This window comes from Schistocerca serialis, chromosome 4, assembly GCF_023864345.2.
Source record: "Schistocerca serialis cubense isolate TAMUIC-IGC-003099 chromosome 4, iqSchSeri2.2, whole genome shotgun sequence".
NCBI classification, from domain to species: Eukaryota; Metazoa; Arthropoda; class Insecta; order Orthoptera; family Acrididae; genus Schistocerca; species Schistocerca serialis.
The window spans coordinates 486,688,592-486,707,973 of NC_064641.1; the positions used below are offsets into that span (position 1 = coordinate 486,688,592).

The 19,382-nt window shown below is 44.0% G+C and overlaps 1 protein-coding gene across 1 annotated transcript in view; it reads left to right on the plus strand.

Annotated features, from left to right (window-relative positions):
* The window catches only part of LOC126474569 (synaptotagmin-12-like), a 102,961-nt gene that overhangs the window by 57,074 nt on the left and 26,505 nt on the right, over positions 1–19,382 (plus strand). The window contains exons 4-6 of the mRNA XM_050102046.1: positions 3,689–3,760; positions 3,920–4,053; positions 11,931–12,042. Of these exons, the coding sequence (XP_049958003.1) occupies positions 3,689–3,760; positions 3,920–4,053; positions 11,931–12,042 (318 nt within the window). The remainder of the gene's footprint in view (positions 1–3,688; positions 3,761–3,919; positions 4,054–11,930; positions 12,043–19,382) is intronic.

The window sequence follows — 19,382 nt, forward strand, 5'->3', positions numbered from 1 at the left end:
GATGGGTCTTTGTTTTCTTTGGACTGAAGTTATTGAAAAATAATTTATTCACATTTAATGGTATCAGGGATGTGAATCAGTTTAAAACAACTTCAGGAAATAAGTGTTCCATAGAATTTTGCATTCAATATTAAATGCTTGTACGACGTTTCATTTCAATGGCTTTAATAGCAGGAGAGAAAATATAAACCAAAAATGTAATGCCTCTGGAAAGATAAAAGAGTAAGGATTTAGACCACACATTGTGCATCTCGTTAAGAAAATGATTCCTGGATGCTCTTGTACCTCCAATGCAGATATAACAATTTGAGGTTTCGTCCTATGATTTACATGTAAAATATAAGCCCATTTTTAAAACCCATACTTTTGGGTAAAAATGTGCTTAAATAAACATCTTTATGTCAGTTTCTTTCACATTAATTTCTTTTTCTTACAATAAAAATGTAAGTAACGTATCTACAGAACAAACTTCACAATATCTGCACTGCAGTATTACGTTATTTCCTACATTTGGCACAGCACTGCTGTGAACAGACGTTCGTCGCTTCTCTCTTCAGTTCAGTCGCTGGCACATTGTTCATTGCTACAGTGAAGCGTGTAACTTCTGATTCATGCTGCATAAATTAAAGTCTGCTTTGCTTATAACAGCTTCCTTCATTATTGTGAAGTTTCTATACTCTGCTGATGTCAGCTACGCTCAACAGCGTTTCCAATAGGACTCTCGTCTGTGTATGAATAAGCTAATGAGGCTGGAAGGCACACCAACACAGTTTTACTTTGCTTTCTTGTGCTTTTTAATTCAGTCTAATAATAGGGTCTAGATTATGATGGAATAGAGAAAAGTGTTTTTAAGTCTTAGTCCATTACGGATAATTTTACTTTAATAAACTTAGATTTTAATGTTTTCCTATAGTCAAGAAAAATCTAGAAAAGAATCAAATGATTGAGAAAAGAGCCATATGTTCGGACGCCTACTCAATCACTCATTTGCCAGCTCAGCTGTAATATAAAGAGTCAGCTGATTTGGCAATACTGCGCTCTACTAATAATGAAACTTCTGGTAGCCAAATAATATGTATCGCTCATGTGTTCAAGCATCCAAAGACGCTCATAGTGGTAAAACTTTCAAACAAACTGCCATTTCTCGTGATATACACATTTTTCAACTTCTCTTCAGCTCACGCAAGCGTTCCGTACTGTAAGTCGGTATGTTTGTGCCGCCTACGACCACCGGCATCAAAGCGCTGCAGTTAGAGTTGTACAACTACTGTAGACTATCATAAGAAAGCGTAGACAACGGTAGTGTCAAACTAGCTTTGGTCAGTTGCGGTGCTACCCGCATTAGCAGTACACTGGTTGTGTTTCATGCCAGTTGCGTTACCTCATAACCATTTCTTTCTTTACGCATGTAAAGTACAGTACCCTAAAAACAGTAATCGGTGAACCGTCTACAAACTCAGAGAGGATGTACACAGGAGAGCCAAAGAAACTTGTACACCTACGTAATATCGTGTAGGGCCCCCGCGAGCACGCAGAAGTGCCGAACACGACGTGGCATGGACTCGACTAATGTTTGAAGTAGTGCTGGAGGGAATGGACACCATGAATCCTGCAGGGCTGTCCATAAATCCGTAACAGTACGAGGGGGTGGAGATCTCTTCTGAACGTTGCACGGCATCCCAGATATGCTCAATAATGTTCACGTCTGGGGAGTTCGGTGGCCAGCAGAAGTGTTTAAACTCAGAAGAGTGTTCCTGGAGCCACTCTGTAGCAATTCTGGACGTGTGGGGCATCGCATTATCTTTCTGGAATTGCCCAAGACCGTCGGAATGCACAATGGACATGAATGGATGCACGTGATCAGACAGGACGCTTACGTACGTGTCACCTGTCACAGTCGTATCTAGATATATCAGGTGTCCCATATCACTCCAACTACGCACGCCCTACACCATTACAGACCCTGCAGCAGCCTGAACAATCCCTTGCTGATATGCAGCGTCCATGGATTCCTGAGGTTGTCTCCATACCCGTAAACGTCCATCCGCTCGATACGAATTAAAACGTGACTCGTCCGACCAGGCAATGTTTCCAGTCATCAACAGTCAAATGTCGGTGTCGACGGACCCAGGCCAGGCGTAAAGTTTTGTGTCGTGCAATCATCAAGACTGAAAACTGAGGAGCTACTTGATTGAGAAGTAGCGGCTCCGGTCTCGGAAACTGACAAACGGCCGGGACAGTGATGTGCTGATCACATGCCCCTCCATATCCGCATCATGTAACGCCTGTGTGCTGAGGATGACGCGGCGGCCGGTCGGTACCGTTCGGGAAGAGTTAAGTTAGTCATCAAGAGTACACGAGTGGGCCTTCGGCTTCGAAAACTCACATCGATGATGTTTCGTTGAATGGTTCGCACGCTGACACTTGTTGATGGCCCACCATTGAAATCTACAGCAGTTTGAGCAAGGGTTGGCACTTCAGTCGTCGTTGGTCCCGTTCTTGCAGGATCTTTTTCCAGCCGGAGCGATGTCGGAGATTTGATGTTGTATTGAATTCCTGATATTCACGGTGCCCTCGTGAAATGGTCGTACGGGAAAATCCCCACTTCATCGCTACGTCGGAGATGCTGTGTCCCATTCCTCGTGCGCCGACTATAACACGACTTTCAAACTCACTTAAATCTTTATAACCTGCGATTGTAGCACCAGTTAACGATGTAACAACCGATGTATTCTGTCTGTTTATGAACCTTTGTATCTGAATACGCATGGCTATACCAGTTTCTTTGGCGCTACAATGTATAAGGGGCCGGGTAACCCTTGGAACATTTTTATTCTACATAGTTACCCTCCTGTCTGTCAGTTAAGAATAAACCGTATTTATAGGAAAGCTGGAAACGTCAATGTTTAATTCAGCTTTTATCCGAAAATCGCTGATTTGTTCAAAAATGGTTCAGATGGCTCTGAGGACTATGGGACTTAACATCGATGGTCATCAGTCCCCTAGAACTTAGAACTACTTAAACCTAACTAACCTAAGGACATCACACAACACTGCTGATTTGTAAGGTGAAACAGAAGGATATTGTGGTAACATTGAAACAAACAATAGAGATTCATCATATAATGCTAGAGAACACAATTTCCTTAACAAAAAGGTAAAATAAAAATAAAAATGACGCACAAGAAGGAACATATTAAACATCGCTTAGTACTTCGTCGAACTCACATAAAACATGTTTGTGTTATTCATAAGTAACTTTGATTATGATGAAGGACGTTCTATTGAGTACAAAATAACAACAACAGTTATACATATTTTTATGTTTGCGAATGGTAACTGCGCGTCCACCAGAAGTAACTGCTTTGGTTACATAAAGGCGCAAAAGTTGCGCTTTCAGCTAATTTTTATTGCTTATACACTAAAATTCTATTTATATTCTATAAGAATATATAGTACACAATGGACTAGCACTGAATGATGTGCAGTTCTAATAATGTGCAAAACAAACAAAAAAAAAACAAAGAAGTCGTCGACTCTCATTTTCTCTCTTATGCATTCATTTGTGTTTCTTTCCCTACCATCTCTACCAATACTACCGGTAATCCTTTTATGTAGCGTACCAAAACTAGCGAACCGTAGTTCTGGTAGAGCGCGATTGTAGCTGCGGTGGTTGGCGTTCCGGCAGGTGCGCGCGGAGTCGGACACGAGCCTGGAGGTGGCGCTGCGGTTCGGGGGCGCGGCTGCGGCGGCGGCCGGCGTGGGCGCCATGGCGATCCCGCCGCAGCCGCTGCGGCCCGCGCCCTCGCCGCCGCCGCCGCCGCCCCCGCCGCCGCTGGCGCCGCCGCCGCTGCCGCTGCCGCCGCCGCAGCAGCAGCCGCCCCCAGCCGCCCCCAGTGCGCCCGCCACCGACCTGGAGGTGTGCGACGTGCCGGCCGGGCTGCGGCGCGCCGCCTCCTGCGAGTCGGTCTGCTCGGACACGTCCGTCGTGCTGGGAGACCTCCAGGAGGCGCCCGTCGCAGGGTACCTCTGCGTCGGCCTCGAGAGCGACAGGTTGTAAGCTACTAGTCAACTACTACCGCAGTCTAATTAGCTTTCGGCAGTCACGTTGCTTAACCAATAGCAGAGCTCACATCCATCGGTCACAATCGCGTCTGGCAATGACCGTGTGCTCTTAGCCAACAGCTCAATTTATTATTAATTACCAATCTCTATGATTCCCAGTTCCCACATACACATTGTTGAAATCACAACTCTACCTTTCGTACACATAAGTTCATTACCAGCGATAAGTATTCCAAATACTATATACAGGGTGAGGCAGCTAAGTCATAACACCCCTTGTATCTCCCCAACCGTTACAGATACAAAGATGCCGTTTGGACAGTAAATTGCAGGGACATGGGCTACTTGGATACATCACATTTCACGTTTGTGCTAGTTTTTATCACAGAGGTATGAAGCCATCTTTGCTTTTTTAAATGGAACCTATGTTAAATTTTAGCGTTACATGATGGGCTTAAGAAGTCGGTTTCATATATGTGTATATCATAATATTTAGGCGAATAATTTTTGAGACACAGATATGTTCTCGTATCGTGTTCGTCCTACGAAGCGACGTTGTCGAAGGCGACCTCTCCTGTTGTGTAGAGTACATGGTAAACGTCGCGAGTTCGTCCTTACACAAACACGCCCATTTACCCGACAATAGTAATACATACTGCGATATTTTGTGTAAAAATTAACTGATGATGTCGCGCAAATATTATTCAGTTATTTCACAACTGTGATACCAAAATAATAGACAACATACAGTATTAAAATACTACAAGATGTTAATACATTTTAAATAACAGAAATACAAATGTAATTGAGGAAGCCCTTATTGGTCACAATTATTTCGTATGTATTTGTTTTTTATTTGAAAATATTTACTACTGATCACAATACAAACCAAATACACACAAATATGCAAAATACATACTGTACATGATACAAAACTTTTCTGGAGCATGTGCTCAAAATGCTTCCCCTCTGCTGCAATGCACATTTGTAGTCGCCGTTCGATTGATTTGTGAACGGCTGGGAGGGTGTCACGTGAGATATCAGCGCACGCTTCGATGATTAATTGCTTCATATCGTCTGGCGTAGTTGCTACTTGAGCATACACCCTATGTTTGATTGCTCCCCACAGAAAAAAATCAAGAGTGGTCAAATGAGGAGACCGGGCTAGCCAGTTCACTTCAGCAGCACGTCGTCCTGTCCAACAATCCGGGAACTTTTCATTTAACAGCTCTGTAGCCACACGGGAAGAGTGAGTCGGACTGCCGTCATGTTGGAACCATATGCACTGACGCGTAGCTAGTGGTACCTCTTCCAGCAAAATGGCCAGAACGTTTCGCAGGAACAGTGCATAGTTATTGTCATTTAGTATACCCGGAATGACGCACGGCTCCACAATGACATTTCCGACGATGCCGCACCATACGTTAACACTCCACGGTTGCTGATAATGTACCTGTCGAAGCCAGTGAGGGTTCTCTATTGACCAGTAATGCATATTATGCAATTCACATTACCGTGGTTGGTGAAAGTCGCTTCATCAGTAAAAAGCACCCGTTGAAAAAACGTTGGATCATCTTGTAGGCGCTGCAGAGCAAACCGGCAAAATTCCTGGCGCCGTTCGAAATCCACACGGGAGAGTGCTTGATGTAATGAGAGGTGAAACGGGTGAAATCTATGCCGGTGCAATATGCTAGAACATTCTGAGGCGGTACGTCGCCCGACGAAACAGTAGGGTCGTTATGCGCCAAGGCTAGAACGCCCTCTTCATGTACCTCGCCAGTTGCAGTTTTCTGCCTTGTCCTCTGTATGGCGTTCCATGATCCTGATACAAGTAGTTTATTGCAAATACGTGCAAGAAGCTGGCGCGTAGGACGCTCACGATCAGGATACAGCTCTTCATTTCGCTTTATTACTCTAACAGCATTTCTTCTGCTTCCACCATACGCTAGAAGCATATCTAAATTTTCTTAATTGGTGTACATGTCTGCCCCAAGAAACTGTGACGACAATGCGATGTCTCATTACCCCAGCAGCACATTTATACCCTTCTCTCCAGCTACCTCGTGCGTCGTCTTGCTGTGTTATCGATAAGCAGGAAAACAACGCCTTCCCTGTTAAGTTCCTCAGTGGTCAACAGGAAAGGTCGCACTGGACAACGACGAACACGATACGAGAACATACCTGTGTCTCAAAAATTATTCGCCTAAATATTATTATATACACATATTTGAAATCGTCTTTTTAAGCCTATCATGTTACACTAAAATTTAACATAGGGTTCCATTTAAAAAAAAACAAAGCTGGTCTCATGTCTCTGTAATAAAAAATAGCACAAACATGAAATGTGATGTATTCAGGTAGCCCCTGTCCCTGCAATTCACTGTCCAAATGACATCTTTGTATCTATTACGGTTGGGGAGATACAAGGGGTGTTATGACGTAGCTGCCACACAGGATGATTCAGTAGGAATGTCACGTAATTTATGAGGTGCTTCTGCATGTGACAATAAACGGAAAAAGTCCTATGAACAAAATGCTCGATTTTGGATCGTCATAGAACTGGATCAGGTTGAAGACAACACACATCCATGAATGAATATAAACACAAGTGTGAATATTACTTACCGACATGCTGTGTAGGCGCTGTGGTGGACGGAATGATTGTGGGACAGGTGACTGATCCGTCCTACTGGAGCTGTGAGAGTTCTCAACAGATGGCAGCTCTGTGGTGTCGCACCGAGGCAACAGCTGCAAGTGTGCCCAGTGTGCAGTAGAGATGGGTCGAACTCGTTCATTCCCGTGAACTACTTCATTCATTTCACTCTTTGCCGTGAAGCGTTCAAATGAAGTAGTTCATTCATGAAGTACGGAAGCCTGGCGAAGTTGCCCAGTTCGCCGCTCCGCCGCGGCTACGCTCGCTTCGCCTCGCTCGTACAATAAAGCTTCGTAATACTTCATAATTTTACCAACAGATGGCCGAACTATGCTGTAACGTGCACGCAACGTTTTGCGTCTCACAGCGTCTGACGTGAGTTAACTTAAATGGAGCATGGTCGAAGGGGACAAAGGAAAGATAAACAGAGAAGCATGTCACATATAAAGAAGCTATTACGTTTAATCTTGCTCGACATTTTCTCATGTAGCGCCAAAAAAAGTCTTCATCTGCCAAGTGAAACCTTATTTGTTTTATTCATGGACTGAAAACTAGGGCTACCAACGAAATGCAGTCCAATTTTATGTTCCTTTTAAAATTTAATCCAAAATGGAATGAGTGTGTTTACCACTGTCACAAAGTCTATATACCTACGTTACGTAATTATTCAGAAGTTTTCCTGTATATTTTATTTTTGTTGAGAAGAATAACCCTCTAAATTCAAAACGTAAACTGTCACCTGTAGTCATTGGTACGATTTCAGGTAAAATCCCTCATTATTTTATTCGGCAAGCAGTTTTTGTTTCTGTTCACGCTTATACAATGGCTAGCAACTCACGATCGCCTAAAAGTAGTGAAATTTGGGGTTTCTTCGCCGGTTTAGGTGATGGGAAAGCAAAGTGCGACTGTTGCTCTCAGTGTATTTCACCGCGCGATTCGTCGACAGGCAGTAGAGGGAGGATTGAAGTGAAGGGAGAATGAGTGACATAGCGCCGATGTTGTGGGAGAGGGAGAGGGGAAGAGAGTGAGTGAACTAGACAAAAGTGTGGAGTGTGCTATCTGTGAAGAGTTTGAAGTGCCAGTTCATTGAAATTGAGTGGTTAGTTCACACTTCACTGGAGTGAAGCGTTCATTTGAACGACTCATTCACGAGCTCCCCATCACTAGTGTGCAGCCGTGGGTTGGATCAGTGAGCAGTCGCGAGGCCGTGTGCGTGTCGTGCTTGAGTGTTGTTTAATTGAGGAAGTCCGTGGCGTCCGTGAATAACAACATGCTGCATACGTTCATCCGTCTAGAATAAGCAGACACGTTGTGTGTGGGTGGGTACTGCATTCCCAATGGCCATGCAGTTCTGACAAAATATCAGAGACGTTTCCCTGATCGACGAACCCCCTGTGCCTGGCATTTTCCAGGTTTTTTCGAACATCAAGTGAATGCAGAACACTAACCAGTGTATCCGTAATATCAGAACACAAAGCCGTCCAGTCGGCTGAGGAAAGGGGAGACACTATTGCAAAGGTACAACAGAATCCCACCAACAGTACACGGCGAGTTAACCGCCAGCTCGATATTCCACAAACGCGAGTGAGCCTACGTTACATTGTGAGAGCCTGTACCCATTCCATGTGCAGCTCGTCCAGCATCTGTATCCAGGTGTTTCAGTAAGCATATGACAATTTTGTGAACCGTTGGCAGCACACAGAGACATCATGCAATACACTTTATTAAAAGATGAGGCTACATGTACACCCAATGGTATCATGAACAACCACAGTTCTCATCATAGGCGATAGAGAACCCACATAACATTAGTTGAACAAGATTCCAAGTTAGTTTATCAGTGAACGTCTGATGTGGTGTGATTGAAATCCTGTGATACGGCCTGTGTTTCTGCCAAATCGCACGGCAGCTCCAGCATACGCACATTTGCTGATAGAAGACCTACCCGCACTTTTGAAAGACGTGGCACTACAGCAACGACAGCAAATGTAACTGCAACATAATGGACCACCGATTCACTGTACCAGACAAGTATCCCAGTATCTGAATAACGCATTTCTTCAACTGTACATTGACCGTGGCGGTCCCATTAACTGGCCTGCCAGGTCTCCCGGCCTAACCACCTTAGACTTCTGTCTATGGGGCTGGTTAAAGGAGGATGTGTACGCTACGAAAATGTCCCAGTTGAAGAACTTGTCTTTCCCATCACCGACGCTGCTGGCTGCATTAAAGCCTGCCGAGGTCATGTTCGATGTGCAACACAACACACCCTCCAATGTGTCGACAAGTGTAGTGAGATTGGTGGGGAACTTTTTGAACACTTCTTGTTAGATGGATCAGACACAGCATTTTGGTGAGTAATATTCACATTTGTCTTCATAATCATCAATGAATGTGTGTAGTTTCATTCTCCTCCACTCCCATAACGATCGAAAATCGGACACATGTTCACAAGATCTTTTGGTATATAAATTGTTGATGGTGTACAGCAACCAGAAACAAACTGATTTTTGATGACTTTATTTAAAAAATACCGTTACGGTTTCGAATTTTTCACAATTTATCATCAGATGGTTTTTTTCTTTCTTTCATCAGAACAAATTATACATTGGTTTCCTGTGAGTTGCCCTAGGATAAACAATAATTCAGAATCAGAAACGTGTAACCAAATGGTTGCGGAACATATTTGTGTTGGAATAAAACTTGCGTGAAATGTCCATCTGGCGCATTCGTTTTTGCATTTTTTTTCCAATGAAATCCATCCTCAAGGATGTTTGTATTTTCGCAGTCACAAACGTTGCACTGCATTGTAAACCACTTTCGTTCGGTCACAAAAAAATTTTCAATGTGCACCATATGTTTTGTTTTACAACATACCGAGCGCGGTTTACAATGCAGCCCAACGTTTGTGACTGTGAAAATACAAACATCCTTGAGAATGTACTTTATTGGAAGAAAAATGCAAAAACTAATGCGCCAGATGGACATTTCACCTAAGTTACATTCCAATACAAATATGTAGCGCAACCATTTGGTTACACGTTTGTAGTTTTGAATTATTGTTTATCCTAGGTCAACTCACAGGAAACCAATGTATAATTTATTTTGATGAAAGCGAGAAAAAAAACTGTCTGACGATAAATTGTGAAAAATTTGAAGCCAGTAACGGTATTTTTTAAATAGTCACCTAAAACCAATTTATGGCTGGTCTTTGTACACCATTACCAATTTATTTCATGTGACAGCCACGGTCTCCAACCTTGTCTTTATTTGACACAATTGCTTTCTCAGTTTGTTTTCACGCGTAAAATCGCCTCACAAATTATGTGACATTCTAAATACAACTAGAGCCAAACGGCCAATGATTCCTTCCATACAGATGCACAAACACCCCCGAACTCCTGCGGGAATCAGTTATCACAGTGATTAGTAAGAGTAATGGGCAGTAGTGTGCGAATAAGTTGGAAATTTGTGTCCATCGGGGATCGTGTCCGGATGTTCATGAGAAACGGAAGACTCCGGGTTCGAGTCCCAGCCCAGCACAAATTTGAAACTTCCCCCATTGATTTATTGCAATACCCACTAAAAGCTAATATCTTTATTCTTTTGATTAACTTTTATTGGCGCTATAGAGGGAACTCAGGACAGGAATATCCAGTCGTAAACCATGTCCGTAAATACGCCGTTAAGAAGATAAACGACTCTGAATGATGGGAAGGCAATACACATTGATAGAGGTCGGTGTCTCATCTCATTTGATGTCTTGTGTGACGTCATTCAAGTGTCATCAGAGAACAGTCCAATGAGTTGACGCCCTTGCACATCAGCCGCCACTGAGTGATAGAAAAAGGCGGTGCATTACAGATACGTTTTCTGAATATACCGACATGTTGCTCATCTACGATGAAAGTGGACAAAATGGTCGATTAACGGTCGCCTGTATCAAAAACGATTTCCAGGTCGTGCCTGTCCATCACATGCCATTTATGCAAAACTGGGACGACAGCTTCAGGAAATCGGCACCTACAAGGCCGCGCTGTTGACGTTGGAGAGTAAGTCCTTCTACTGTTCGCCCAGAAACAGTCGACGAGTACCCGCAACATCACAGGTTCCGTGGATGTGTTCCAGAGTAGCAGCTTCACCCATACTACCTACAATGGGGCATGTGCTGAATCCAGCTGAATTTACGCCACGTACCTATCATTGTTCCTACACCGCTGTGTCGACGTTGCAGATTTTCCTCGAATCATTCTTTTACAGGTGAAGTGCATTTCACAAACGAAGGTCTGCTCAACCTTCGTAACAGCCACATTTCGAGTGAGAAAAACCCTCATGGCAGACAATCCCATGGATTTCAACATCGTTTCGGTGTAACGTGTGGGTTGGTATTATCCACGGTCGTCTCATTGACCCATGTACTGTACCGCCCCGTCTAACTGGTCACAGCTAGTTGGCCTCCCTACAAGGCGTACTGGTGCAGCGTTTGGCAGATGTGCCGTTGCATACTCGTCTGATGATGTAGTTCCAGCGTCATGGCGCTCCAGTCCACTTTTCGCTCTGCGTCTGTCAGCACCTTCACTAAGCATTCGGGCACAGGCGGATGGGTCGCTGTAGACCGTTTCGTTGGCCACCGCATTCGCCCGACATAATACCTCTAGACTTTTTCCTGTGCGTCTACATAAAGAGTATTGTTACGACGCTCCTGTGGAACCACAGGACGATCTTCTTGCCCGTGAAATGGCTACAGAGTAGGTCATACAGGACAGTTCAGGACTTTCGGACCATGTGCATGAGTACATTGTTCTCAGGTAAACTTTGTGCAACAGAACTCGTGGTCTCTACATCGAGCATACGTTGTTGTTCAGCTGCAGCGTATCTTTTGGCGTTCTTTCAAAGTCGTTTATCTTCCAAACAGAGCAATTTGCAACATGTGATTATTACCAAATATTGCTGTCCTGAGACACCCCTACAATACCTATAACTGTGTAATAGGAATTCTGAATCTTCCTGTATAATGGACCCTGGACAAAAATTATTTCCAGTAGATTGAGGGGAAGGAAACAATCATTGTGGCCGAAATGTCGGTACAGTAGTGAGTTTACAATACGACGCGTCGGCATCGCCAGAAAACTCTTGTGTCAACTGACTCATTCCGCGGCAGAACGTACACTCAGTTAACAGCTTGTTTCTCTGTGTTTCCGGGGACGAGCAGCAGTGGCGAGCTGGTGGTGACCGTGCTGGAGGCCAAGGAGCTGGCCGACAGCCCAGACTCCTACGTGCGGCTCTCGCTCTCGCCCGACAGGAACTGCGTCGTGCAGACCAGGGTAAGCACGTTCTTGTGACAATGTAACCTCTGTAACTGCTTTGTGGCTTCTAGAACACATATCATAAACTTGTCGCTCGTATACTGTCTGACAAAAAAAGTGAAGCGTCCACACGAGCAAGAGGAAACGAAATGAAACTTCACCATTTGAGACGGTACGTAGTGTTATTTCATAAGTTACACAGTGGAGTAAAATTTACAAAGATTTGGTAGTATGAGCCCTCTTATCGGTACGAAGAAGCACCCTCTCTCGCCTGGATGCATGCACTAACCGGTCGAGAAGGATGTCATAAAGCCTTGGTATCGTCTTGTAAGGCAATTTGGCCCACAGCTGTAGTAACTCCTCCTTAATATCCTGGATGTTGGCACTGGAATGGAGGTGACGTCCGAGCTGATTCCACACAGGTTCTGTTAGGAACAGATCTGGGGATTCTACTGGCCACAGTAACCACGCTCACAGTTCGTAGAGACACGTACCATGTGCATACGAACATTTTTCTGTTGCAAAATGGCACCTCGATCATGTCTCATCAAAGGCAACAAATAATGACACAGGATGTGTCATAAGAGTTCCCTCGACGCCCGATGACTCGCCACACCATGACGCTAGCAGTAATGACGCTATTCCTCTCCAAAAGCCGGCCGCTGTGACCGAGTGTTTCTAGGGGCTTCAGTCTGGAACCGCGCTGCTGCTACGGTCGCAGGTTCGAATCCTGCCTCGGTCATGTATGTGTGGGATGTCCTTAGGTTAGTTAGGTTTACATAGTTCTAAGTCTAGGGGACTGATGATCTCAGATGTTAAGTCCCATAGTGCTTAGAGCCATTTGAACCTCTCCAAAACACTGGAAGATTGGGACTACTCTCCAAGTCGCCACCGTCCTTCGCGACGATGGTCATCCGAGCTAGTACAGAACCGTGAGTCATCGCTGAACACTGTGCGGCGCCATTCGTCAGGAGTCTATGCTTCCCGGTCGTGGCAGGACTGCAAACGCAGCCGTTTGTGTCGTAGTTTTAACGGCAGCCTACAAATGGGACGGTGATTTCCTTGTCTGGGTGATGTTGGAATCCGATTAATGGTGCCGTATGACAGAGAATGTTGCAGGGCCTCAATTATTTGATCTCTGATGGCAGGCCCACAGGTGCGTATGGGTTGCTATGTCCATAGAACACAACAAGGTGGTTCTCCCTTGCGGTGGTGAAATGGTGTCGACTGGAATCTTGACGACGAATATGCTTGCCCTCATGATCCCATTTGGTCCAACATCGGTCCATCACCATATCTGAAATCCCCACAAATCCTGTATGTTGAAAAATTCGCCCAGGAGCCCAAATGCGGACTCTCGAAGTGGCCCCTTTAAAACTCTGTCAGGTGCTAATAACACAGTCTCACACGAGAACGTGGCATCTCTATGTACTTACAAGTGATTACTCAAAAACTGATGGTTTTCACGCCCCTTGTATACCCCACCTGGTCTGTTAAAACGGTAAACACTAAAAACGCTAATACTATTTGGCAGCCGTACTACCTGTCACAGAGAATGATGTGTACATGTATGAAGTTATATTGACATCCGACCGTGTCTTGAAGTTGTTTCACTTTTTCTGTCTGGCAGCGTAGTTAGCAGGGCTTCATTTAATCAAAGGTTATAAAGGCTGGAGCTCACGAGTCCACACCACATAGGGGCCAACACCATAAATATATATGCGCCACAAACACTTCAAAATGAAGTAGTTATTTCTTTTAAAACACAACAATTATATAGAGAGGAGTAACGTCCAGGTATTTTATGAGCGGCAGCTCATATGAATTACGTGGGGCGTTCAATAAATAATGCAACTAATTGTTTCTCTGGCAGTTTCGGCTGAAAAAATGCGGAATTTGTCGCGGGATATCGTGGAATATTACCGCTTCTGCCTTTCTCTTTCATGATGTTCCGATAAGTGCCGGAGCTGTACGTAGCCTTCAAAATGGCGTTTGAAACGGAGGTGCATTCCAGTCAGTGAGCTGTAATTGAGTTTCTTTTGGCGGGGAACCAGAGCATCGCAGATTTTCATAGGCGATTACGGAATATCTCCGGAGACCTGGCAGTGAAAAAAGCACGATGAGTCGTTGGGTGAAGCGTCTGTCATATCACAATAAGCTCGCGGAAACCTGTCCGATCTCAGTGCGGTGACTCCAGAAATGTTGGAACGTGCGGACACTCGTTCGCCGATCACAATCAGACACCTCGCTGCTCACCTGGAGGTCTCTACAGGTAGCGCTGGCACACTCGTCCACCAGCTGTGTGCCTCGCCGCCTAACAATACCATAAAGAGCAACAAAGGACCATCTGTGCGGAATTGCTTGCGTGCTGCGAAGCTGATCGTGGCAAGTATTTGTCGAACACGACTTCATCACTCCGTCACTTGAAACATGGCTTCATCACTTCGAACCAGGAAAAAAAACGGCAATCCATGCAGCGTCGCCACACCTATGCTCCTCAGAAGAGACAGTTCAAAGCCGCACCCTCAGCCGGTAAAGTCATGGCGACGGTCTTCTGGGACTCTGAAGGAGTTATTCTGTTTGATGTCCTCCCTCATGGTGCAATGATCAACTCTGAAGTGTATTGTGCTACCCTCAGGTAACTGAGGAAACGACTTTAGTCTCCTCGTCCACCATAAAAATTCAAAAGAACTTTTCCTTCTGCATGATAATGCAAAGGCCTTAAACAAGTCTGCGCACCCAAGAGGAGCTTACAAAACTTCGTAGGATTGTTCCTCATTCACACTACAGACCAGTGTCGTACCTTCGGAGTTCCATCTGTTTGGCTCTATAAAAGATGCGCTCTGCGGGAAGCAGTACGTGGATGATGGAGGGTTAATGAAGCACCAAGACCAGCAGAAGATTGTACCGCGCTGGCATACGGGCCCTCCCATGAAGGTGGCGTAATGGCATCATACTGTAGATTTTTGTAGCCAAAGCAGTGGGGAATCATACGGTGTATTGGAATACTGAATAAAGCCAATTACTTTCAGAACAAAGATGTCTTGCATTACTCAATTGAATGCCCCTCGTAAGTCAGCATTCACGTCTCAAGTCCCGCCCCCCTTTGCGTCGAACTTCCAGTGGAGTCCGTCAAACGCGTTGATCCAAAATTTTAAAAGAACAGTGAGGGAATTTTGGACTATGAAGTGAATACGTTAGCTCGGAAAGAGGATTTTCTCGGTACCTCATTTTATCCGAGCCAGGACTCATAATATCTCTTGCTTCCTACCACCAGATACGGATTCGTGAGCTCATGAATCTGTGAAATACCAGTTTCAATTAACTTTGTTTGTTAGTGAGACATTTCGGGGAAGTATTGTATTTGAAGTAAAAGTATTTAATATTTGAATTATTGTTACATTCCTTTTCCTTATAATTACACTCCGCTATTGTTAAAATCGGAATACTGACTTTTCTAAGGATTTGGAACCCAAGGTTTTGTTCTTGTCTTTTTAATTACTCTCAGTCATAGCGATTTTTATCAAGCGCATTCAATACCTTTATTATTTCAGTTCTTTCTGTTCTCTTAATCCAGCCAGTTCATTAAATCATAAATTGTCTAATAAAATCTTTTATGATTATATACTAAATCTCAGATGCTACATTCACAGGATTTTAATTCTAAAATTTCTTTAAAATGCTATTTTTACAGTTTAGTTACCATAGAACTTCTCCTTCTAGGGGCCATACGGCATGTTCAGCCTAGGGATCTGTAGATCCTAAATACGGCACTGATTGTTAGAGCACAACTGTTTAGAGGGACCTAAAATGTGTTAATAGAAATAAATATGGGTACTACGAACAGAGATCGTTTGAAACCCGGGTTACTCTTCGATAACGAGAACAATAACGCAGTAGATACCGGCGATTGGGTTTGTGTGTGTTCCTCAACTTCTGAAAGGCGTTCAACACAGTTCCGCACTGTCTCTTAATAAGACAAAACGCGAGCATGTGAAATATTGGCGATATTTGTAACTGAACCTGAGACAACAGCAAGCCACACTGAGAGAACGGAAGATGCTCCTTGTCTCCTACATCCAACAGTAACGCTCCGCGACCCCGCTGGAAGTCAAGCTGACACGTGTGGGCAGCTTATGCCTTTTTGAACCGTTTAACACACTCTCCTGGAAGTAGCACGGGGAGAGAAATGGAAACTTCAAATGAGTTTCTATTGTAAGGTCTACGAAGACCCCACTGTACCAGCGCCAGGGTCTGAACTACCTAGCAAGATTTGACGCCATCTAAAGAGGATCCGAAAAGGCCACACCAGAACTACGGCTATAGTCTAACCTTTAAAAATGGGCCATAGCACTGAATGTGACTGCGGAGCAGCGGTGCAGACCGTGCAACATGTTGTCCAACAGTGCTTCGAGAGAAGATACCCTGAAATATGGAATGATATCCTGGAACCTACTTGATGTTCATCTCAGAGCAGCACTTAATTATTGGCTGGATGAATTAGTCTCCATCTTCCTCTACTATTTTTGCTCTTCACAGCTCTCACAAGTCCCATGGAAGTATAATGTCTTACACATGTCCCATCATGTCGTCCTTTCTTCTTGTCAGTGTTCTCCATATCATCATTTCCTCCTCATTTGTTATCTTATTCGTTCGCTTAACTTTCAACATTCTTCTATATCACCACATCTCAAACGCAGATTCTCGGAAATTTCTTACTCAGATTAAGCCTGTGTTTGATAGCAGCAGACTTATCTTGGCCAGGAATGCCCTCTATGCCTGTACTTGTCTGCTTTTTATGTCCTCTTTACTCCGTTACTCATGTCTTACCTTACTTACAAGGTAGCAGAATTTCTTCACTTCGGTTAGCTTGCGATCCTCAATTCCGTTGCTAAGCTTATCCCTAGTCTCACTTCTGCTACTCCTCATTACTTTTGTCTTTCTTCGATTTACTGCGAATCTAATCCATAGTGTGTGCTTATTACACTGCGCAGCTCGTGCAGCATTTCCTCGGTTTCGCCGAGTGTAGCAGTCTCGTCAGCGACTCTTATCGTTAATATCCTTTCACACTGAATTTTAATCCCACTCCTAAACCTTTATATTTTTTCTGTCATTGCTTCTAGATGTATATTATGGGCATCCACCTCTTATATTCTTTCCAATCTGAGCAGTCCATTCTTGGTCTTCCATTATTATTTTTCTCCATCATTCTTGTACATATCGTAAATTATATATCATTCCCTTTAACTTACACTTACATTCCTGAAAATTTCCGACATCTTGCACAATCTGACATTGTTGAACGATTTTTCTTGATCGCCAGATCCTACGAAACTTTGATTTTTCTTAAGTTCTGTTTCCATCATCAAGCACAACCTGAGAACTGCCTCTCTGGCGACTTTAGCTATCTTATAAGAGGCGATCAAAATGTTTCCGTCAGAAAGCCACACAGTCCAGAAACGGTATGCCAATCAGGCAAAATCGCCGTTAGCACTGAGACACCATCCCGCCGACGCACCAGATTGAAAAAACACGTTTGGTGAAACACCGTGTCCCACTGCGTAAAGAAGTCCGTAACTGCCTACTGCACATCCTCGTACGACAGGAATCTGTAATACCTGAAGGGTTTTTTAGGGACCGAGGGCGCGATAATCACGTGAGGAGAGATCGGGACTCGAGAGCGGGTGGTCGAGTGTCTTCATGGCTGAGGCTGGCCCTTCAGATCATCCGGCGTCTTGAGTCGAATCAGCACGGAACTTAGTGCAGCATTACACAGTGGTGGTTTTCGACATACATGCTGCCCCAGACACATCGTTCATTCTGTGATGGATGTCTACCGGTAATTGTCCTTCGGCGGCCAAGAAAAGAACGGCAGTCAAGTTGGTCCCGTTTGGACGCATTTGGTAATAACGTCGCCATTGTTCACGTTACCACATTTACCGCACGCACGTTGGAAATGTATGAATGCCACACTAATCTCTTGCCTATATGTCGATGCTTAATACCCGTATAGCAGTCGCGCCACGCTGCATACACATTGCAGCAACGTATAATTTTAAGTAATATTGTGTTTATAGTGGTTGCTAGTGAGGAGGAAAGTTAGTTATTAGTATTTTATTAATGATCTCATTCATAAGCAGCCATATCATAGTCATCACAGTCGCTCAAGAAAGTCATAATTAAGCTTTATTTGTTAAATCAGAATCGGACGATGACTCTCCTTGCCCGCCGCGGTGGCCGTGCGGTTTTAGGTGCTGCAATCCGGAACCGCGGGGCTGCTACGGTCGCAGGTTCGAATCCTGCCTCGGGCATGAATGTGTGTGATGTCCTTAGGTTAGTTAGGTTTAAGTAGTTCTAAGTCCTAGGGGACTGATGACCTAAGATGTTAAGTCCCATAGTGCTCAGAGCCATTTGAACCATTTTGCACTCTCCTTGTCCGCAGTCTCGATGATTCGAAGCGTTCTGCAATCCTGTGTAAATAAAATGTCTTGGTTTTCTTGCGTTGCGTAGTCAGTCGGGAAACCTCAGATGAAGCGGAAAGTTTGATTTGAAGAGTTTAATTATCCGATGAAATAATGGAGCTCTTGGATCTAATAATTGCAGGTTCGTTTCCAATTCATCGGAAGTTCCCTTCTGGTTACCAACGAAACGACACCTCCGTGCAAATTTCCAGTTGGAGAATACATATATAATGAAATTCCTTACACACCTTTAATGTTAATGCTCAGTATATATTTTCTCGAGTAGCATACAATATATTTTCAATATCTTTCTTCCAGTAATCTCGATAGCAAAATTACAATTATTCAGTGCGGCTATTCGGCACGGAGAAGATCCTAGAAGTCCTCTCCACACACCAGAGAGAATATTACAAAGAGTAATTATGCACTCATGGTATAGTGATAGTACTGTACTACTTTGCGAATCGATTCTGCGAGTGTATAGATGGTCAAGTAGGAAGCGTAATTTACTCATAGAATTGTGCAGGGATAATTAGTAGAATATAAAGAGATATTACAAACGCTCTGAAACGGAAAGTTGATGATCGCCCGTCATAATAGCAACATCGTTATCTGACAAATCCACAATATTCTTTTCCCATTCTTCTGTATATGATTCTTGTCAGCGACATGACTGTATGAGCCGTTAAGCTGAGTGTGCGGTGGTTTTCGCACTTGTCTGTCCTTGTTACAGATCTTCGAATGTGAAATGCTGTGTCAGAGCTACCTCTTTTGTATAATCTCTGAAATTTACTAACTGTTTTGTAAATATATATACTCTAAGACAAAATATATGACACACCAGGAAGAAAGTGTGTAAACTGGTTACAAATTCATATTCATACAGGATGGCAGCCG